This window comes from Pleurodeles waltl, chromosome 3_1, assembly GCF_031143425.1.
Source record: "Pleurodeles waltl isolate 20211129_DDA chromosome 3_1, aPleWal1.hap1.20221129, whole genome shotgun sequence".
Classification (NCBI taxonomy): Eukaryota; Metazoa; Chordata; class Amphibia; order Caudata; family Salamandridae; genus Pleurodeles; species Pleurodeles waltl.
The window spans coordinates 536,199,486-536,219,943 of NC_090440.1; the positions used below are offsets into that span (position 1 = coordinate 536,199,486).

Genomic DNA, 20,458 nt, shown 5'->3' on the forward strand with positions numbered 1-20,458 from the left:
CTTCTGAAGTTGAAGGCGTTGTAGGGGCAAGAGTCCATGGGGTGCTCCTGAGTGTACAGAGTTCATGATGGAGATAGTTTCTTGCATGGTGAGCAGTTCCCAGTGGGTGAGAAGGTGTTCGGGGTTTGTGTTTGTGTGTGTGAGCTGGTTGATGCTGTCTCCAGCGGCCTGACATGATAATATGTCTTGGAAATAGAGACTGTATCCTGAGCTCCTGGAGCGGCAACACAAATTAGAATATCATGTTCTGAACATGACAGCCTTGATGTTGGGATCCCACAGTGCCCTAACAAGTCTGGAAGTATATCTATGAATATCGTTTACATAAATAATTTCAGCCAAGAACAAGGTCTAAATGCACAAGTTGGAGTTTGAATTGGAATATAAGAAATTCCAAATGGCTGCCAAGATGCCATGCTCTGGTTCGCATACTAGTGTTGCTAATTGGGAGACAAGAATAGAATGTCCTCGCACTTCACTTGAATGAATTCCCCAGAAAGCAGCAAGTCTTGTTCTTGACAAAAGTTCAGGGTAGCTATGTCATTGGTGAGGTGTTATTTTAGTCCTTCGCCCCTATGAAAGGATTTGCCTTGAGGAAACTTCATGAGACGAGTAGTGTCTCAATTCAGTCTGCCAGTTTTTGAGTATCAGAGAAAGTAGCATCTCAAGCGAAGCTCTGAGAGAGAACAGTGTCTCTCTCCTTAGAGTGCTGAGTACCGCTCATGTAATCCAGTATCAGCACGAGTTAACTCCTGATTGGTGAGTTACCTCGTAGTATTTTCAATAATTAAAAACACTCCTAATAAATTTCCGGTGAGAATAATTAAAAGTTGTCAAGAGCCTTTTTCAAAAGCATACAAGAAGAAAAGAAGGTTACATTAAGAAAAGCATCAAGCAACGATAAAAGAAGAACAAATAAAATTTTCTTTACCTGTGAATTCTCAAGGAAGTCTTTCTCCAGCTCTCTATGTTTCTACTTTCCTGAGCGGCACACAAGTACAACCTGAGGGAAAAAATTTACATATAACATTGCAATTATAACAAGTTATTTTTTTAGAAAGAACAGTTAATGTTTGAATTGTACATAGTAATGATTAAAGACTGTAAAACTACAATAAGAAGCCAAATAGCAAAGACAAGGAAAAGCTGACTTAAAATCATTTGCTAAGACATAGAAGAGAGGCAACAGTCCTAGGGCCAGATGTAGGTAGAAAAAAAACAGTGAGTCCAAAATTGCGATTCAATGCGAATCGCAATTTCCGACTCGCAAAATGGGATCCAAGAAAAAAAAGCGACACCAATTTGTGACTCCCAAATGATGTTGCACCGCATTATGCGAGTTCGCTTCTAGCGAGGTCGCTTTTTGCGACCTCGCTAAAAGCGAGCTCGCAATTTGCGAGTCGGGTGTCGCAAATTGCGACTGGTACGCAAATTGCCTGCAGGTGCAGCATAATAGTTGGGAAATACACTTCCTGGCTCTTGCTAATGACATCAGAACCAGGAAGTCATCAAATACACCTGGGAGGAGGGAGGACCACACCCTTTCCAAATTGCAGAGCCACACCCAGGAGAGAGGAGCTGCTGCTACTATGGAGGACACAGACAGTGCAGGGAGAAAAAGAAAACTTAAGTTTTCTGAGAAAGAACTTGAGGTGCTAACTGAGGAATGCTCTCAGCACCATGACAAACTGTTTGGCAAGGCAGCCCTGAGTGTACCAGACACTGAGAAAAAGAAGATCTGGCTGCAAATCCAGGACCGGATCAACGCCATAGGGGTGAGCCACTGCACCCTGGATGAAATAAAAAAAAGGTGGTATGACCTGCGCTCCAGAACAAAGGAGAGGGTGGCACAGCGGCTCAGGGAAATGAGGGGCACAGGAGGAGGCCCATCCACTGTCCCACCACCCACAGCCATGGAAGAAATGGTGGAGCACACCATGGAACCTGAGGCTGTGTCTGGAATGGGAGAATTGGACAGTTCTGCGCCCGGGACATCCAAAAGTGAGTACCATGAAATATGCATTCACACCTACAAATGCAGTATCCACACTCTCCCAGTACACAGCAGCAGCCATAACCAGACTAGCTCCATTCCAGTCTAGCAACCTCTAGAATAGTGCATTGTGGGCAATGTAGTACAGTAGTCAGCATATAGGCAAATGTTTATTATGAGGCATACAACAGATGTGAGAGACTGACAGTGTATTCCCTATGTCACACAGGTCTCCCACATGACACCCCCAGCAGCGACAACATCCAGGGAGGAGACAGCAGGCCAGAGGCAGTGCAGGAGGCTGCAGCAGATATTCCTGGGCCCAGCAGGACACCACCAGAGTCCCCTCTGGAACAAGAGCAGGAAATGGTGGAAGCTCTCACGACCCCTGGCCCCAACCCCACAGTAAGTCTTCCAGAGCCAGCAGCACGACCAAGGCTCAGACACAGACGCTGAGTTCTGGCGGTGCCCTGGGAGGAGATAGGGGAGGCAGCAATGTCTGGAGTAGAGGCATCCCTCCTTAACGGTCAGCGCCTGCAAACAAGACAATTGCGGTCAATATCAAGTGCTTTGCACAGACTGGAGAACAACATGACCCATGGCCTGGCTGATGTGAACTCGCAGTGACGGAACTGGTGGCAGATAGACACAGCGCAAGGCGCAGGGAGCGCCACCTAGTCGCTCGCTTTGACCGCATGGCAGCGTCCATTGGGCATCTTGCTACGAGCATTACTGGCCTGTCAAGATGGACGGTGATTCTACAGGTCAAACTTGGCCACTTTGCTGGGGATGTGGCACCGGGGACTAGGCCGCATCAGCCACGCAGTGGACTTGTTGGAAGCCATGCAGGTGGCAAGGGGCACATGTGAGACCCCTCAGGACAGTGAGGAGGGGTCCACAATAAGCAGTGTGTCTGCAAGTGACTCACGTGTGCTGAGGAGTGCAAGTGCACGGCAGGGGTCAGCAGACCCACCTGGGATGAGCCATGCTGGGCAAACAAGGAGGAGGGTGTAGGCCATAAGACAGCATGACTCATGAGGCACATGATGTCAATGTGTCCTCATAACGTTTGGACATATACAGCAACTTATGGACAGCAGTTTTCTTTCATCATTTTGTTCACAAATAAAAAGGTTTTGTTTGTTCCACTACACAACTGGGCTCTGCTTGTGTGACATCAGTGAGTGTGGTGGCAGTTGCCACGTACCTGCCAAAGTATTGGGTTGCAATGTGGTCCCGTCTCTGTCTGCCTTGATTTGCAATGCTTCTATCCCCAGGCTGGCGATGTGGTAGCTCTTGCTCCTCATCCTCCGAATCTGTGTCTTGAGGGGTGAGATGTAGCCCATGTCTGGTGGCAATGTTGTGTGGGATTGCGCATGCGCCAACAATCTTGAATGCTGATACTGGGGCATACTGGAGCGCACCTCCACTTTTGTGGAGGCATCTGAATCTTTCCTTTAACAGTCCAAAGGTCCTCTCAATGACAGTTCTGAAGAACACAGAAGAACAAAAGAACAGAAGAACACAAAGGAAATGGGGTGCAGGAGCAGAAGAACACGAAGGAAATGGAGTGCAGGCGCCGAAGAACACAGAAGAACAGAAGAACACGAAGGAAATGGAGTGCAGGCGCAGAAGAACCCAGAAGAACAGAAGAACAGAAGAACACAAAGGAAATGGGGTGCAGGAGCAGAAGAACACGAAGGAAATGGAGTGCAGGCGCAGAGGAACACAGAAGAACAGAAGAACACAAAGGAAATGGAGTGCAGGCGCAGAAGAACACAGAAGAACAGAAGAACACAAAGGAAATGGGGTGCAGGAGCAGAAGAACACGAAGGAAATGGAGTACAGGCGCCGAAGAACACAGAAGAACAGAAGAACAGAAGAACACGAAGGAAATGGGGTGCAGGAGCAGAAGAACACAAAGGAAATGGAGTGCAGGCGCAGAAGAACACAGAAGAACAGAAGAACAGAAGAACACAAAGGAAATGGGGTGCAGGAGCAGAAGAACACGAAGGAAATGGAGTGTAGGCGCACAAGAACACAGAAGAACAGAAGAACAGAAGAACACGAAGGAAATGGGGTGCAGGAGCAGAAGAACACAAAGGAAATGGAGTGCAGGCGCAGAAGAACACAGAAGAACACGAAGGAAATGGAGTGCAGGACGAGGTGCAGAACACAAAGAAAATGGATGCCAGAGGAAGGGCAGAAAAACGAAGAAAAATGGACAGAGAGAGGACAGCAGAGGTATGAAGAAGAAGTTGGAAGAGAGAGAGTTCAGGGACAGAGGTGAGTAACGAGGGGCTGGACGGGGGGAGCGCAGGGAGTACTTACAGTTTTGCTGGGAGGTGGCTGGAGCCTGGGCAGGTGGAGCTGCAGCGGCGGGGGGAGCGACCTACCCTAGGGTCAAGGGTCGCTGTCTCTGCCGCGCAGCGGCCGCCATAAGAGGGAGGAGGGGGGGAGGAGGGGTCAGCTGGGGGCGGGAGGGGGGCGACGAATGGGAGCAGGGGGGGCGGGGCCGAGCGGGTGGTGGAGGCGGGAAAGCAGAGGGCGGAGGGCGGGGGGGTCAGAAAGAGGGAAAGGGAAAGAAGATAGGGAAGAAGAGATGGATTACAGAAGACAAGAGGAATCAGAAGAAGAGAAGAAAGAAGTCCGAAGAAAAGAAGAGAGGAGTCCGAAGAAAAGAAGAGAGGAGTCAGAAGACGAGAAGAGAGGAGTCCGAAGAAAAGAAGAGAGGAGTCAGAAGACGAGAAGAGAGTAATAGAAGAAGAGAAGAGAAGAACTCAGAAGAAGAGATGAGAGGAGTACAGAAGAAGAGAAGAACACAGAAGAGGAGAGGAACACAGAAGAACACAGAATAGGAAAAGAACACGCAGGAAATGGAGTGCAGGAAGAAAAGAACACGAGGGAAATGGAGTGCAGGCGCAGAAGAACACAGAAGAACAGAAGAACAGAAGAACACGAAGGAAATGGGGTGCAGGAGCAGAAGAACACAAAGGAAATGGAGTGCAGGCGCCAAAGAACACAGAAGAACAGAAGAACACGAAGGAAATGGAGTGCAGGCGCAGAAGAACCCAGAAGAACAGAAGAACAAAAGAACACGAAGGAAATGGGGTGCAGGAGCAGAAGAACACAAAGGAAATGGAGTGCAGGCGCAGAGGAACACAGAAGAACATAAGAACAGAAGAACACGAAGGAAATGGAGTGCAGGCGCAGAAGAACACAAAAGAACAGAAGAACAGAAGAACACAAAGGAAATGGGGTGCAGGAGCAGAAGAACACAAAGGAAATGGAGTGCAGGCGCAGAAGAACACAGAAGAACAGAAGAACACAAAGGAAATGGGGTGCAGGAGCAGAAGAACACGAAGGAAATGGAGTGCAGGCGCAGAAGAACACAGAAGAACAGAAGAACATGAAGGAAATGGGGTGCAGGAGCAGAAGAACACAAAGGAAATGGAGTGCAGGTGCAGAAGAACACAGAAGAACAAAAGAACACGAAGGAAATGGAGTGCAGGACGAAGTGCAGAACACGAAGAAAATGGATGCCAGAGGAAGGGCAGAAAAACGAAGAAAAATGGACAGAGAGAGGACAGCTTAGGTATGAAGAAGAAGTTGGAAGAGAGAGAGTTCAGAGGACAGAGGTGAGTAATGAGGGGCTGGACGGGGGGAGCGCAGGGAGTACTTACGGTTTTGCTGGGAGGTGGCTGGAGCCTGGGCAGGTGGAGCTGCAGCGGCGGGGGGAGCAACCTACCCTAGGGTCAAGGGTCACATCAGACCGTTCAAAGAAAGATTACAGGAACATATTAGGGCAATTAAAAACAACAACAACGACTATCCCTTTGTGGTGCATTATAACTTGGAACATCCTTTGCAAGAAAGATTGGGCATACACACACACACACACACAGCATTGCCACTGTGGGCAGTTGCCCAAGGGGTGGTATTAAGACTCTCCGGCTTAGACAATTTGAGAGCAGATGGATAATCAGACTACGGGCAGTTGAGGAGGGTCTCAATTCAGACAACAACCTACATGTCTTTTTGTAGTCTATTCACTCTCAATAATATAACCTTTGTAGAGTTGTTAACACCATCATGACATGCTCTTCTCACATTACAATTTTTGATTTTTCTGTTAGAAATTGCCACATATTTCACTGTAACCTTTGTGGCTTTCAAATGATGTTGTTTATCCTACAATTCATGTTTTATCGTGCATATGTAATCACTTTTATGTGTCTCTTTCATTGACCATGTAAATGATTGCCATTATACGTATCCTAATTGGTGCATTGACATATATTTGGTGTTTAATTCTCATGATGTGACGCTGTATTTACATATATATATATATTCTTTCAACTTTATTGCACTTTTTCTCAATTTATGGGCACATGTATCACCTTTCCTCTGCATGCCTTTCACTCTGGGCTGCCGTTCCATGATGGCGGACAGTGGAAGTAATTGTGTCCGAGTCCGCTTTCTATTTCTATTTTTCTACCAAGTACAATAGCAGCTGTTTAACAGCGCGCATTTTAGATGCGACGCCGCTAACAGCTTGAAAGAATACTCGATGCTTCTCTGCCGAGGTAAGACTTATTTAGTTCCATTCCATTGAAATCTTTTCAGAGACACGCTCTCTTTGCGTTATTCTTCTCGTTTGTTTTGACACGGCACATGCGCCTACGCGCGGCCGTGTGTTTTTGCCCTTTTGTTGCTCCTGCCAGCTTCGTGCAAGTACATCTTCCCGCAAACCATTGATCTCTACGCACGAGTACTCCAACCACTTAAAAAATGTATTTCTTCTCTAACGGCCTACGCCTTGGTGTGCGGGCCGGTTTTTGTTTAATTTTACCTAATCCTTATTCAAAGTCTCTACAACCCTAAACAGTCGAAGGGCCAACAGACATCCAATGGTCGTTTGTACTAATATAACACTCAATGTATACTATTTGAGTTTTTCTAGATTTTAACCCATTAAGGGGCAATTACATTCGGTTGACTTTTTTGCATATTACCTTTTCTCATTGCCATCTTCAGAACTGGCAACAGTGAACAAACACCTTATAAGAGAGACAGGCATACCTGTCACTTTTTTCTTATTGAACATACACATTTTTCAATTCATTTATTTGCTTTTGATTCCAATATTCTGCCCTTTAGATCTTAGTTTACAAATGATATTCTGTCATCATTTTTTTTGCATGGTTCTTCATCCCTTTTTTCTATATTTCAGGCTTATCTTGGTCTTTGGATACTCTCTGTAGTTCATGCTATGTAATTTTGTAATCATCATTGGCCTTTGGAACTAACAGTACAACTTGATACTTCCACAAGTTGGAGGTATGTCTGTCTCCTTTTCGTGCATGCACATGTGTCTATATTGATGACACAACATTTTTTCATCTATTTTACTGTAACTCCGAACGAAACATGGTTGGAATCTTTAACATGGTGCACGAATCGAGGTTTCTTTCCTTTCACTATATACTTGTCACTGTTTCTCTGCCGGCCACCACACACATCTATCTGTTGGCAATGACATCTTTGTTGCTAAGAAAAAACATATATTATTCTTTGGAATGTTTTCACTTTTACTGGTGCTATAGAAGGGCTACACTTGTATTTGTGTTTCAAATAAGGCACACCATCAGTTAGCGGCACTGGGTCTCTCTCTGTATTCACAAAAGTTGTGTCTACTCCAGTTCACTTTAGGCACTATAGTATTTGATCATATTAGCAATCTCTGTGACTTATGTTTTCCATCTGTATTTGTTCACAGCCTTGAAAAAGTCAATTTTGACGAAACACATGTCAGCTGTTGTTCTTCTTCGAACATGAGATTGATATTCGCCTTTTGACACCATGTATTACTGGGTCGGGCGATGTGTTTCCTGAGACAACACAGAGGAATATATTGAAATGTTCACATATTTGCGATGTGCCGTGGTTCTTCTTCTCCCTACAAATCGACTGTGGCCTTTTTAAGGTGACAGCTTATGCACCCTGTGGCTGGGTGCTAAACCACTTGGGCACTCCTTCCTGCAACATAGACTGTATTACCATGGATTTTGTACATATATGTTAGCTCATTCCTGGACGTGCGCACCATCTTCACATAGCCACAATCTTTGTTGTTATTTGTGTATATATATTAAGCTACATATAGGTATTGATCTATATGTAGTGCACGCATGTAATGGTGTCCCCGCACTCACAAAGTCCAGGGAAATTGTCCTGAACTATGTGGGGGCACCTTTGCTAGTGCAAGGGTGCCCTCACACTTAGTAACTTTGCACCTAACCTTCACTAATTGAGGGTTAGACATATAGGTGACTTATAAGTTTCTTAAGTGCAGTGTAAAATGGCTGTGAAATAACGTGTGCGTTATTTCACTCAGGCTGCAGTGGCAGTCCTGTGTAAGATTTGTCTGAGCTCCCTATGGGTGGCAAAAGAAATGCTGCAGCCCATATGGATCTCTGGAACCCCACAACCCTGTTTACCAAGGTACCATACACTAGGGAATTATAAGGGTGCTACAGTGTGCCATTTAGAATTGCTGAAAATGGTCACTAGCCAATAGTGACAATTTTAAAGGCAGAGAGAGCCTAAGCACTGAGGTTCTGGTTAGCAGAGCCTCAGTGACACAATTAGTCAATACACAGATACACACATTCAGACCACAAACTATGAGCACTGGGGTCCTGACTAGCAGGATCCCAGTGAGACAGGCAAAAACAAACTTACATACATGTGAAAAATGGGGGTAACATGCCAGGCAAGATGATACTTTCCTACACACAAACAGAGGCAGACAATGGTTCAATAAGATTTATTGAATCAGCTGTGTCTTAGATAAAATGCAATGACATATAATAAGAAGAATAATCAAACATACTAAAAGCAAAACGGTGACAAGGAAAGTGAACATAGGAAAGGTCCCACCTTATTGTATCTATGCACAATATATGTAATTCCTACCTAAGCTATGTTAGAGCACAGCAGGATAAGCCCTAGTCCGCCCTTCAGCATTCCCCCACTGGGAAAATATCATCCCCCATACCGGAGTATGACAGTAGTGAAGAAGCCTGTTATCTATAGAGACACCATCCCTATGTGGGCCAGGGAGCTGAGCCAGGGAACCAGTGGTCTCAGCGAGCAGCTGTAATGGAGTCAGACAGCATGCGGTCGTTGTCATCTGGCTGTAACATCCCTGTAATCTGCATGGGACAGGGAAATGTTTTTATAATAAAACTGATGTTCTGAGAAAATTTCCCCACTTAAAAATACGTGTGTTTCTGTGAAGGTTTGAGATGCAGTGTACCACTTGTGCCAACAATCCTATCTCGCTGCAGCCTTGAGGAAAGCACATAGTGAAATAATGTTGTGCTAAGAAATGTAATGCTTTCCTAGGCAAAAGAACAATGAGATAAAGAAAATAAAACACCACCACAAATGTGACCGATTCTAAAATAATAAAGTGAAATACAAATAAAATGTTACTAGGTTAAAGGGCACAAGTAGCAGACCTTGTTGCTAAAATAACGTGCCCAGAGGCATCACTAAAATGATAACACTGGGTCCAAACTGGGGTGGCGTGGTGGGCAAAAACATGATGGATTAAACCAAGATCGTTGTGAGTGAGGGTGGAAGTCTACATTTTTTAGCATTCCGTCCATCATCTGTTCTTTTTGTTGTTTTCCCATTGGAGTAGGGTCAGGACTGATTTGCATATGGCTGGGTCCAAACTGAGGTTGCATGGTGGGTGAAAAACTGTGGATTGGGATGCAGCCGAGCGATAGCTTGTGACTGAGTTTAATAAGCATTCGATCTGTCAGTTTGCTTTTGATGCCCTAAGTGTGATACGTTTGCCCAGACATGGGTCCCATGCTCACGGTGCCACTGGAACCAAGCTATGCTTGGCTTACGGGTCCTACTAGGGGTGATACTGGTCCTTAATTGCCTGTATTCTGGTTCAGTGTAGACCGGGCCTGGCAGTTCAAGCTGGATTGTTCCCATTAAAGCAGGGAGAAGACTCCTTTCATATGGGTGGATCCAAACTGTGGTGGCACAGGGGGCAAAAAACGATGGATTGGGATGCAACCCAAGTGATTTCCAGTGACTCAGATTAATAATAGAATTCCATCCATCACTTTGTGATTGATGGAAAAATTAATGGCGATGCACAGAAAGCATTTGTAGAAGGGTATTAGGAATCAGGTGGTAAATTTGGGGTTTGACTCTGGTTGGGTTGAAGGTTTAGGTCAAAATATGCGACGAGGAGGCATGCAGATGACACAAGTTGGAAATGTTGTTCCTCAGGGTAGAAGAGAAGTAGTGGTTTTGTGAATAATTCTAATAGGATGATTGCAAACATTAACATGCTTAAGGAAATTACTCCTTGTCACTAGTGTGGGTGGCTTGGAATCTGGAAATGCAAATGTAGACAGAATCCAGATCAAATTCTGAATAATTGTGTTCCTCAAATACAGCAGGAAGCAAACTGGTAGCACATAATGTGATGCAGTCAGTTGCCTAACAAGCTTCTGTGCAGCCCAACTAGCTTCTGTGCAGAATATGCAGAATTAATGGCAATTCCAATGTGAATATGCCTGCTGCTCCAGTCATGCAGCAAAATACGAGAAATGTAATGCCTGGGTTCCAACAAAACCATTTAATGATTTATAATACTTTTCTGCAGTTTTTAGCATCTGTGACTAATTCACAATGATGGTGCCCTGAGGAGGGAGGAAGATTGCATGTTTGGTGCAGTTGTAAAGGTAGACCAGAGTAGCCCATAAGTAGATGGTGAAGTGTATGGCCACCCAGTGTCTTTTTTGATCGATACTGGTGCACCAGCTCCATGGTTGATCCCATGGAGATTCCAAACCTCAAGAAGAGAAGTCCAAATTGAAAGCATTAGCAAAACTAGATTGCTAATCAGGGCTCAGCAAATATTTATGTAAAAAATAGCTAACTTTGAAATAAACATGAATTTATGATATATGAAACATGTTCTGTTAATTTATTAGGTATAGATCTTCTTTGCAAGATGAACTGCAGGATTTATTGCACACTGGATGGAGTGGCAATTCAGACTAAGGATGAGGAATTGGAATTCAAGAGGAAATCACAAGAGCCAATAGTCCATTTACTCTCAGTGCTTACAAAAGAGTTACCTCCTGATTCAAGACACACAAGGAAAGAGGAGGCGTTGGATTTACAGGCAAAGATACAGGATTAATTAAAAGTACAGCGCTAGTAGACATTACAGTGAAACCTCATGTGGTTTAACCCCACTCTTCAGTACAAACTCACTTGGGAAGCAGAGGAGGGCATGAAACTTGTTTCTTGAGAACATTATTAAGTAGGGCATTTAGGAGAAGTGGTAGGAAGACCTTGCAACTCAACCATGATGGGTGTTTAGAAACTGAGTGGAAAATAGAGGGTGGTCCAGGACCTTCATAAAATTTATAGTCACTGACTTGTGCCAAGTGTTCTTCTCCATTCCTCTTCACAAGGATAGTTCATATCTATTCAGATTTAAATTTTTCAATAAAGTGATGTTGTATCCCACAGGTGTATACAGAATGTATCTCAATCCTTAGCACTATTCAAAAAGAAGAGTTGGAAAATCTGCAACTGCCCTGTATCCAACCACACAAAGAGAAGTGAGAATATTTTGTGATGTTTTGGGAATGATTGGCTACCTTAGATAGTGAATTCGAAACTTTTCCCTGACTGCAAAGCCTTTGATGAGGCTTACAGTGATGTAAACAATCCATGCCATTTGATGACAAGAGCATGAGTTTCTTGCTCATATTTAGAGGTAAACTCTGTAGAACACATGCAATAGGTATACCAAATTATGAAAAACATTTTTACCTGTTTTATCATAAGAGAGAAGGCTGTGTGGTGTCATTCTTGGCGCAAAACCATGGTGAAGTTAACCAACCTAGGGGACTGTGATGGGCTATACACTCATTGTGATAGTTCCCTTCAGTCGAAATGGAAAGTGTGCCAATTCCTACACAAACTCATCATCTGACAAATAACTAAGTACAAGCAAGCAATCTAAGCTGCTCGTGATATTTCAATCACAAGGTGCAATACCCTGAATCCTACTATGCTTTTCCCAATTGCAAGTAGAGATGATGAGAAAAATGAAGATTGCGACTATGATTGCACTGATGTAACAGAGTTGTGCACCAAACCAAGACCGGACATATAAGATGTTCCATTTCAGTTCAAAGAGAAAAGAGCAGGAAGTTGGAACCTTGCATGTACAGAGTGATACTAAAGGAACTAAATACAGAATGTAGATAAGAGTATGTATTACTCAAGTACTTACTTAGACATGAAGAACTTATAAATAATTATGTGATAAATGAGCAATGTAAGGTTCAAAACAGACCCAGAAAACACAGCAGAATGAAATAATTCCCTACTATATCTTCAAAAATCAAATATCAAATATATCCATTAGAGTAGTAATGTTACAAGGTTCACAAACGTAGTATAAAAAATAACATTCTTTACTTTTCCATTGCTTAATGGTAGTAGGAGGCACGAATAATTTAAGTCTTTGCCTTCTTTTGCAGAGAAAATAATCACCATTCTTAAGTTTCACAAAGTCACTGCACTGAGCATGGTGAGTATACTTCCAATAATATGTAGAAACATGCACATTACCAACATAGAACAGTTAGCTGTTGGCAAACCTTCCTGTACCCTATTTCTTGTTGCAGGTTCCAAAGGACAAGGTAGCTAAGATCGGAAACATGCCAAAAGGCCAGCAACATGTGGAGCAGTAATTGAAAAAATGCTGAATATTCACCGCATCGGCCACTGGGAAGCAACAGAAAGGAGACCTGTCAGGAAAACAGAGCTAAGTTTCACTTCATAACAGCAATTGGAGGTGAAGAGTGACCCCCGGGTGCAGATTTTATGCTGCTGCACCTGTGGAGTCCAGCTGCTACTAGCCTTGACTTCCAGGAGGGGCGTCGATTAAGGAGAACACAGAAACACTCAAACATTTCCCCTGCTTTGGCTCCCTCATTCGCTTTCAGGTTATTTGCTGCACTGCGTGCCCCATGCAACGACACACACCTGTGACAGTACACCCCTCCCAAGGCCCTTCCTACAAGCTTGGACTTGGAAAGATATTTCACATGAAACCTTTTGAACCAACTGGGGTGTGTGTACCAGTTCCCAGCATCTGCTCTCTTGACCATTACCTTTCCAGTCAATGAGATGTCCTCTCACTCTCTCTGAATCTAAATTTGTCTTCACTTCATATTCTGGTTTGACCTCAACCTCCACTGGTCGCAATTTCCGACTCGCAAAATGGGATCCAAGAAAAAAAAAGCGACACCAATTTGTGACTCCCAAATGATGTTGCACCGCATTATGCGAGTTCACTTCTAGCGAGGTCGCTTTTTGCGACCTCGCTAAAAGCGAGCTCGCAATTGCGAGTCGGGTGTCGCAAATTGCGACTGGTACGCAAATTGCCTGCAGGTGCAGCATTACAGTTGGGAAATACACTTCCTGGCTCTTGCTAATGACATCAGAACCAGGAAGTCATCAAATACACCTGGGAGGAGGGAGGACCATACCCTTTCCAAATTGCAGAGCCACACCCAGGAGAGAGGAGCTGCTGCTACTATGGAGGACACAGGCAGTGCAGGGAGAAAAAGAAAACTTAAGTTTTCTGAGAAAGAACTTGAGGTGCTAACTGAGGAATGCTCTCAGCACCATGACAAACTGTTTGGCAAGGCAGCCCTGAGTGTCCCAGACACTGAGAAAAAGAAGATCTGGCTGCAAATCCAGGACCGGATCAACGCCATAGGGGTGAGCCACTGCACCCTGGATGAAATTAAAAAAAGGTGGTATGACCTGCGCTCCAGAACAAAGGAGAGGGTGGCACAGCGGCTCAGGGAAATGAGGGGCACAGGAGGAGGCCCATCCACTGTCCCACCACCCACAGCCATGGAAGAAATGGTGGAGCACACCCTGGAACCTGAGGCTGTGTCTGGAATGGGAGAATTGGACAGTTTTGCGCCAGGGACATCCAAAAGTGAGTACCATGAAATATGCATTCACACCTACCACTTCAGTATCCACACTCTCCGAGTACACAGCAGCAGCCATAACCAGACTAGCTCCATTCCAGTCTAGCAACCTCTAGAATAGTCCATTGTGGGCAATGTAGTACAGTAGTCAGCATATAGGCAAATGTTTATTATGAGGCATACAACAGATGTGAGAGACTGACAGTGTATTCCCTATGTCCCACAGGTCTCCCACACGACACCCCCAGCAGCGACAATATCCAGGGAGGAGACAGCAGGCCAGAGGCAGTGCAGGAGGCTGCAGCAGATATTCCTGGGCCCAGCAGGACACCACCAGAGTCCCCTCTGGAACAAGAGCAGGAAATGGTGGAAGCTCTCACGACCCCTGGCCCCAACCCCACAGTAAGTCTTCCAGAGCCAGCAGCACGACCAAGGCTCAGACACAGACGCTGAGTTCTGGTGGTGCCCTGGGAGGAGATAGGGGAGGCAGCAATGTCTGGAGTAGAGGCATCCCTCCTTAACGGTCAGCGCCTGCAAACAAGACAATTGCGGTCAATATCAAGTGCTTTGCACAGACTGGAGAACAACATGACCCATGGCCTGGCTGATGTGAACTCGCAGTGACGGAACTGGTGGCAGATAGACACAGCGCAAGGCGCAGGGAGCGCCACCTAGTCTCACGCTTTGACCGCATGGCAGCCTCCATTGGGCATCTTGCTACGAACATTACTGGCCTGTCAAGATGGACGGTGAGTCTACAGGTCAAACTTGGCCACTTTGCTGGGGATGTGGCACGGGGACTAGGCCGCATCAGCCACGCAGTGGACCTGTTGGAAGCCAGGCAGGTGGCAAGGGGCACATGTGAGACCCCTCAGGACAGTGAGGAGGGGTCCACAATAAGCAGTGTGTCTGCAAGTGACTCACGTGTGCTGAGGAGTACAAGTGCACGGCAGGGGTCAGCAGACCCACCTGGGATGAGCCATGCTGGGCAAACAAGGAGGAGAGTGTAGGCCATAAGACAGCATGACTCATGAGGCACATGATGTCAATGTGTCCTCATAACGTTTGGACATATGCAGCAACTTATGGACAGCAGTTTTCTTTCAACATTTTGTTCACAAATAAAAAGGTTTTGTTTGTTCCACTACACAACTGGGCTCTGCTTGTGTGACATCAGTGAGTGTGGTGGCAGTTGCCACGTACCTGCCAAAGTATTGGGTTGCAATGTGGTCCCGTCTCTGTCTGCCTTGATTTGAAATGCTTCTATCCCCAGGCTGGCGATGTGGTAGCTCTTGCTCCTCATCCTCCGAATCTGTGTCTTTAGGGGTGAGATGTAGCCCATGTCTGGTGGCAATGTTGTGTGGGATTGCGCATGCGCCAACAATCTTGAATGCTGATACTGGGGCATACTGGAGCGCACCTCCACTTTTGTGGAGGCATCTGAATCTTGCCTTTAACAGTCCAAAGGTCCTCTCAATGACAGTTCTGGTACGCCGATGTGCAATGTTATATCGCCTCTCATTCTCATTGCCAGGTGTTAGGTACGGGGTAAGTATCCATGGTCTTAGTGCATATGCACTGTCACCTGTTTGGCAAAAATAAGCAATGTTAGCAGGGCATTGATGGTTTCCACAGTGACCAGTATGTATGGCTTCAGGGTGCATTCAGCAATACCTAATACATATCCGTCTTCAAACTCCCCACGTTCTAGGCGTTGGTGTATCCCACTGTGTCTGAATATGCATGAGTCATGTGTACTCCCTGGAAATTTGGCTACAATGTCAGTGATGACATTATGGGCGTCACATACCACCTGGATGTTTAGTGAGTGGGTACATTTCCTATTGCGGAACACATATTCCAGATTTGCAGGAGGGCAGATTTGTATATGTGTCCCGTCCACACACCCTATTACATGTGGGAAGTTGGCAATTCTGTAGAAGTCCAACTTGGTGCTGTTAATTTCTGCCTCATTCCTGGGTAGGTATATATATCTGGACATGTGTGTGAGTATGGCATCTAGGAATGATCTGAAGAATCGTGAGAGTGCACTTTGGGACACCCCACCTGCCACAGCAATCACCCCCTGATAGCTACCCGAGGCTACCCGAGGCCAAGAGGTGCACTTGCACATGTGTGGGAATGGCGCTGCCACGCATTGTCTGTCGTTGAAGCTGCGGATTGAGTAGTTCAATTAATTCTAATATTGCTGCACTGCTCAGTCTATATTTGTCATAAATCTCCTCCTCAGTTTGTTGGAAAAGTGTCTGCCTGGTTCGACATATTCTCTCCTGTCTCTGGCTCCTCCTCCTCTGCTGGGAGGCGTGGACTCTCCTCCCCCATGCTATCAAATACAGTCCAGCCATTTTGAGTAGCCCAGAAGCCTTCTGGGTCTCCTTTTATACTTTGGTTCTGGTTACCACCTGCTCTGACTTAGTGGTAATTTGGGTGTGCAAAATGGGCTTTTTGCGACTAGTCGCAATTTGCGAGTGGCTTTTGCATATGGTTTGCGACTCGCAAATTGCGACTTCCTCTTGCGGGTCGCAAAATGAGGTCGCTATTTTTGCGAGTCAGTAATGGCTTGCGTTGCAATTTGCACTTCGGAAATTGGATTTTTGCATCCCATTTCGGATTTTGCGAACTCGCAAATTGCGATTCGGGCCATTTGCGAGTTGCAAAACTTTGCTACATCTGGCCCCAAGTCTCTTTGGGTATGTTAAATAGGTAAAACTATAGCATGTCTTTAAAAATATAGGAAAAAACATTGTTGAATTCAGAGGTAATGTTTTGAGAAAAGTTAATGTTTGCATGCATATGTTCTTTTACAGTTTCATAATTCCTTTGGAAGCAACATAAGTTAACCTAACTAGAATCATTAGTGTAACTGAGTGGAAACTTAACAAGGAAAAGGAATTGAAGATAGACCAGGCTATCTCTTCTCTCTTCCCATCCCCTTACTCCCATTTGAGTACTCCTGTTAGTTCAGTGATCTTGGATGATGGAAGGGTTTGGAGAAGGGCATTGTCATTCTGCTCCCGTGCAGATCAGGTGAGAGCTTCTGACAGAGTAAAGTGCCCACGTGGGTTTAGCACCTGAGCAGAATAGCGGAAGGTTTTGATGTAAAAAAATGAGGGTAAATTCTAGAGGTAATCCAAAAAGAGTTAGTGGCGGAAAACAAAAGTCTATGACAAGACCTAGTCACTTCCAGAAGGAAAACATCTGACTGACCCATTAAGATGAGTAGTATGGCTACAGGAACTAGTTTTAGCTGTCCAACGCCTGAAGAAGAAAGATATAGTGCCACTTCAAATCCAGTACCCAGAGTCACTACCCAAGTAATTCATTCATTATCCCCGGTGATACCTCTCACCCCCGAGCAATTTGATGATGATCCAAAAAAGGCACAAATTTTCCCAGATGTACAGTCTCGAATGGCCTTCGTTCTAGCCTATCTCAGCAGTTATGCAGCATTGTGGTCAATGCCATTAGCCCCTACGGATGACCCAGTCCTGTACAATTTTGACAAACTCAAGAAGGAGTTTCTTAGAATTTTCGATAGACAAGAGGCATCACAAGTTACAGATAATGAGTTGTTAGAAGTGAGACAAAGAAATTGAGACTTTGTAGCTGACCTTACCCAGTTTATTAAGCTGGTGGTGTGAACAGAATGGCCATAAATCAAAAGTACTGAAGTCTTCTATAGAGGATTGAAGGACTAGTTGAAGGATGCCCTGGCTCAAGTACCAAATAGACCAACAAAAGTCTCAGCCGATTTGGTCTTGGAGATCAACTTTTGCCAAAATGAAAGAAGAAGAGAGAGAAAATGAGATTCTAGTTTACCAAGATTTGATAGAGTAAAGACTAAGAGTTCCAAAATAGTGGAGGGTCAGCATGGGGTAGAGCCTATGCAAATAGGAACTATCCGAGGATCAGTGTCAAAGGAAGAAAAAGAGAAGAGTTGACAAAATAACCAATGCCTTTATTGTGGTGGAAGTAATTGCCAAAGAAACCCAAACAACCTCAGAAGGAAAACGTGTGGCACCATCAGTAGGCGGAGTTGGACCGATGAGTGCAGAGCTAGATACAACTCCAAAAAAACACCAGTTGCACCTCCCCATCTGATTATGTCTGTGACCCTCGAGTTTAGAGATGCTAAACTGAGTGGAATATCAGTAATCATAGATTCTGGTGCAACCAGAACTTTTTGTAACCTGAAGTTTGTGGAAAAAATAGGGTGAAAGGCTCTTCGGAAGAATAACAGTGAAGCAGTATGAGCTGTTGATGGATCAAATCATTAATCTAGTCCCATAGTGAGTCAGATCGAACCCATAGAGTTAGTCTCTTCAGAAGGCCATTGTGAGACCCTGTAGTTTAAGCTTGTACACACTCTGCAATTCCAATTTATCCTATGATTACCATAGCTCACTCAGCATGATCCCACAATAGATTGGAGTGCCAGATCTATAGTTATTGATTCAGAATTTTGTAAAGAAAATTGTTTTGGAAACAGTGAATCCCGTCAAGAGACAACTCCAGCAGCCTTACTATGTGAAGCAGGAGCTACACCACACCACACCGCTGAAATTCCCCCAGAATGAGCAGACTACTATGATGTATTTAATGAAATAGAAGCAGAGAAACTTCCACCACACAAAACCTACGATTGGAAAATAGAGCTAGAACCAGGCTCCAATCTACCCTGCAGTAGAATATACGCTTTCACTGAAAAAGAAAACCAGCACTTGAAGGATTAGATTCAGAAATATTTAACAAACTGATTCATTCGGCCATCCCAATCTTCTATGTCTTTGCTACTTGTTTTGTTCCCAAAGAAGAAGGAGAGCTGCGGACGTTCAAGGGTTATAGAGCCATCAATCGAATAACTGGAAAAAATCATTATCCTCTGCTGCTAATTATCTGCCTCTTCTGTTTCATTTAAACATTCTGATATGTAGACTAAAATGTGCACTTTCAACACCAGCAGCAGACTGCCAGTTAACTCTCCAATGATCAGCAGTTTACTACAGTGTTCCACTGAGCAACTAGAGTTCTAACATTCTGAATTTATACCAAAAGTGTGGCACATCTGACCGCCATCTTGATGGAATTGAGCTGGAAAACTGAAAGCATTTTCTACTGAGGATATTGCAGTACATGAGGAGATTAGGGAGCTTCATAAATCTCCAAAGATAGCCACTAGAGAAAAAAGAGCCCAAATGTAGCACAAATATCACCCAAATGTAGCCCAATGACAGAAGTGTGCAAAACACTTAGGGCCTGATTACAACTTTGGAGGAGGGTGTTAATCCGTCCCAAATGTGGCGGAAATCCTGCCCACTGTATTACGAGTTCCATAGGATATAATGGACTCGTAATACGGTGGGTGGTATATCCGTCACATTTGGGACAGATTAACACCCTCCTCCAAAGTTGTAATCAGGCCCTAAATTTCTTTGTTTTTGTGCAGTTTTATATAGTGCAGACTTCACCTGAAGCTATTGGAGTGCTTTACACGAGCATCAGTTACATTCCACAAGGACACATTCCTTTTGGGCTTTAGCCATGGGGAGATTAAGGCCCTCATTATGAACATGGCGGTCGAAACCGCCGTGTTCACGTTGGCAGTCTTCTCAGTGACCGCCAGCTCCCTCTGAACCCCGCCGGCCGTAAAAAAGTACATTCCTCTGGGCCGGCGGGCGGAAACATTGTTTCTGCCCGCCGGCCCAAAGGAATGCCTGGCCGGGACATTGACGGCGGCTCCACATAGAGCCACCGCCAATGCTTCTGTGCGGCGGGTGCAGCTGCACCCGTCGCACAGATCACTGCCTGTAAATCGGCAGTGACCTGAGCGATGGGGCACTGCACAGGGGCCCCAGCACTGCCCATGCCAAGTGCATGGGCAGTGGAGGGGCCCCAGGAGTGCCCCGGTGCACCCCTTCCACCAGCCTTTCCCTGGTGGGGAAACCCGTCAGGTAAAAGCTGGTGGCTAAGGGATCATTATCCGAGGGGCAGCACCGCTGCCCTGTCGGATAATGATGCCGTCCACCGCCAGGCTGCCTGACGGAGGCAGCCTTGCGGTGGGTGAGGGCCACCTATGGCGGCCCTCCATGGCTTCATTATGTGGCGGTGTGGGCCGCCATGCCGGCTGGCGGAATTTCCCGCCACCGCCGGCATGGCGGCCCACACCGCCAACATCATAATGAGGGCCTAGGTGTTTTGCCCAGAATCACAGGACATCAAACTGGCACTGAAACTAGAACCTGGTTCCCCAGTTGTATAATCTACAGTTTGGGCCGTAACGCCACCTTCTGTCCCCTAAGTGTAACATATAATCAAATGATCAACTGGATAAAAAATCAAGATGGCAAATAATTTAAAATCAAGATGGCGAAGTACT

General features: G+C 45.3%; 1 protein-coding gene across 1 annotated transcript; it reads left to right on the plus strand.

Annotated features, from left to right (window-relative positions):
* The first annotated feature begins 12,160 nt into the window (after nt 1-12,160).
* Nucleotides 12,161-15,151, plus strand: LOC138283228 (myb-related transcription factor, partner of profilin-like). Its single transcript, XM_069221266.1, has 3 exons — nt 12,161-12,641; nt 12,739-14,066; nt 14,288-15,151. The coding sequence occupies exons 2-3, from the start codon at nt 13,655-13,657 to the stop codon at nt 14,512-14,514; spliced, it is 639 nt and encodes a 212-aa protein (XP_069077367.1). The 5' UTR covers nt 12,161-12,641; nt 12,739-13,654; the 3' UTR covers nt 14,515-15,151.
* Nucleotides 15,152-20,458: the final 5,307 nt, after the last annotated feature.

Excerpts from the sequence above, each read along its gene's own strand:
- LOC138283228 (XM_069221266.1), top strand. The coding sequence starts at position 13,655 with ATGGAGGACACAGGCAGTGCAGGGAGAAAAAGAAAACTTAAGTTTTCT. Across the intron at positions 14,067-14,287 it reads TGCGCCAGGGACATCCAAAA|GTCTCCCACACGACACCCCC; the intron begins GTGAGTACCATG and ends TATGTCCCACAG.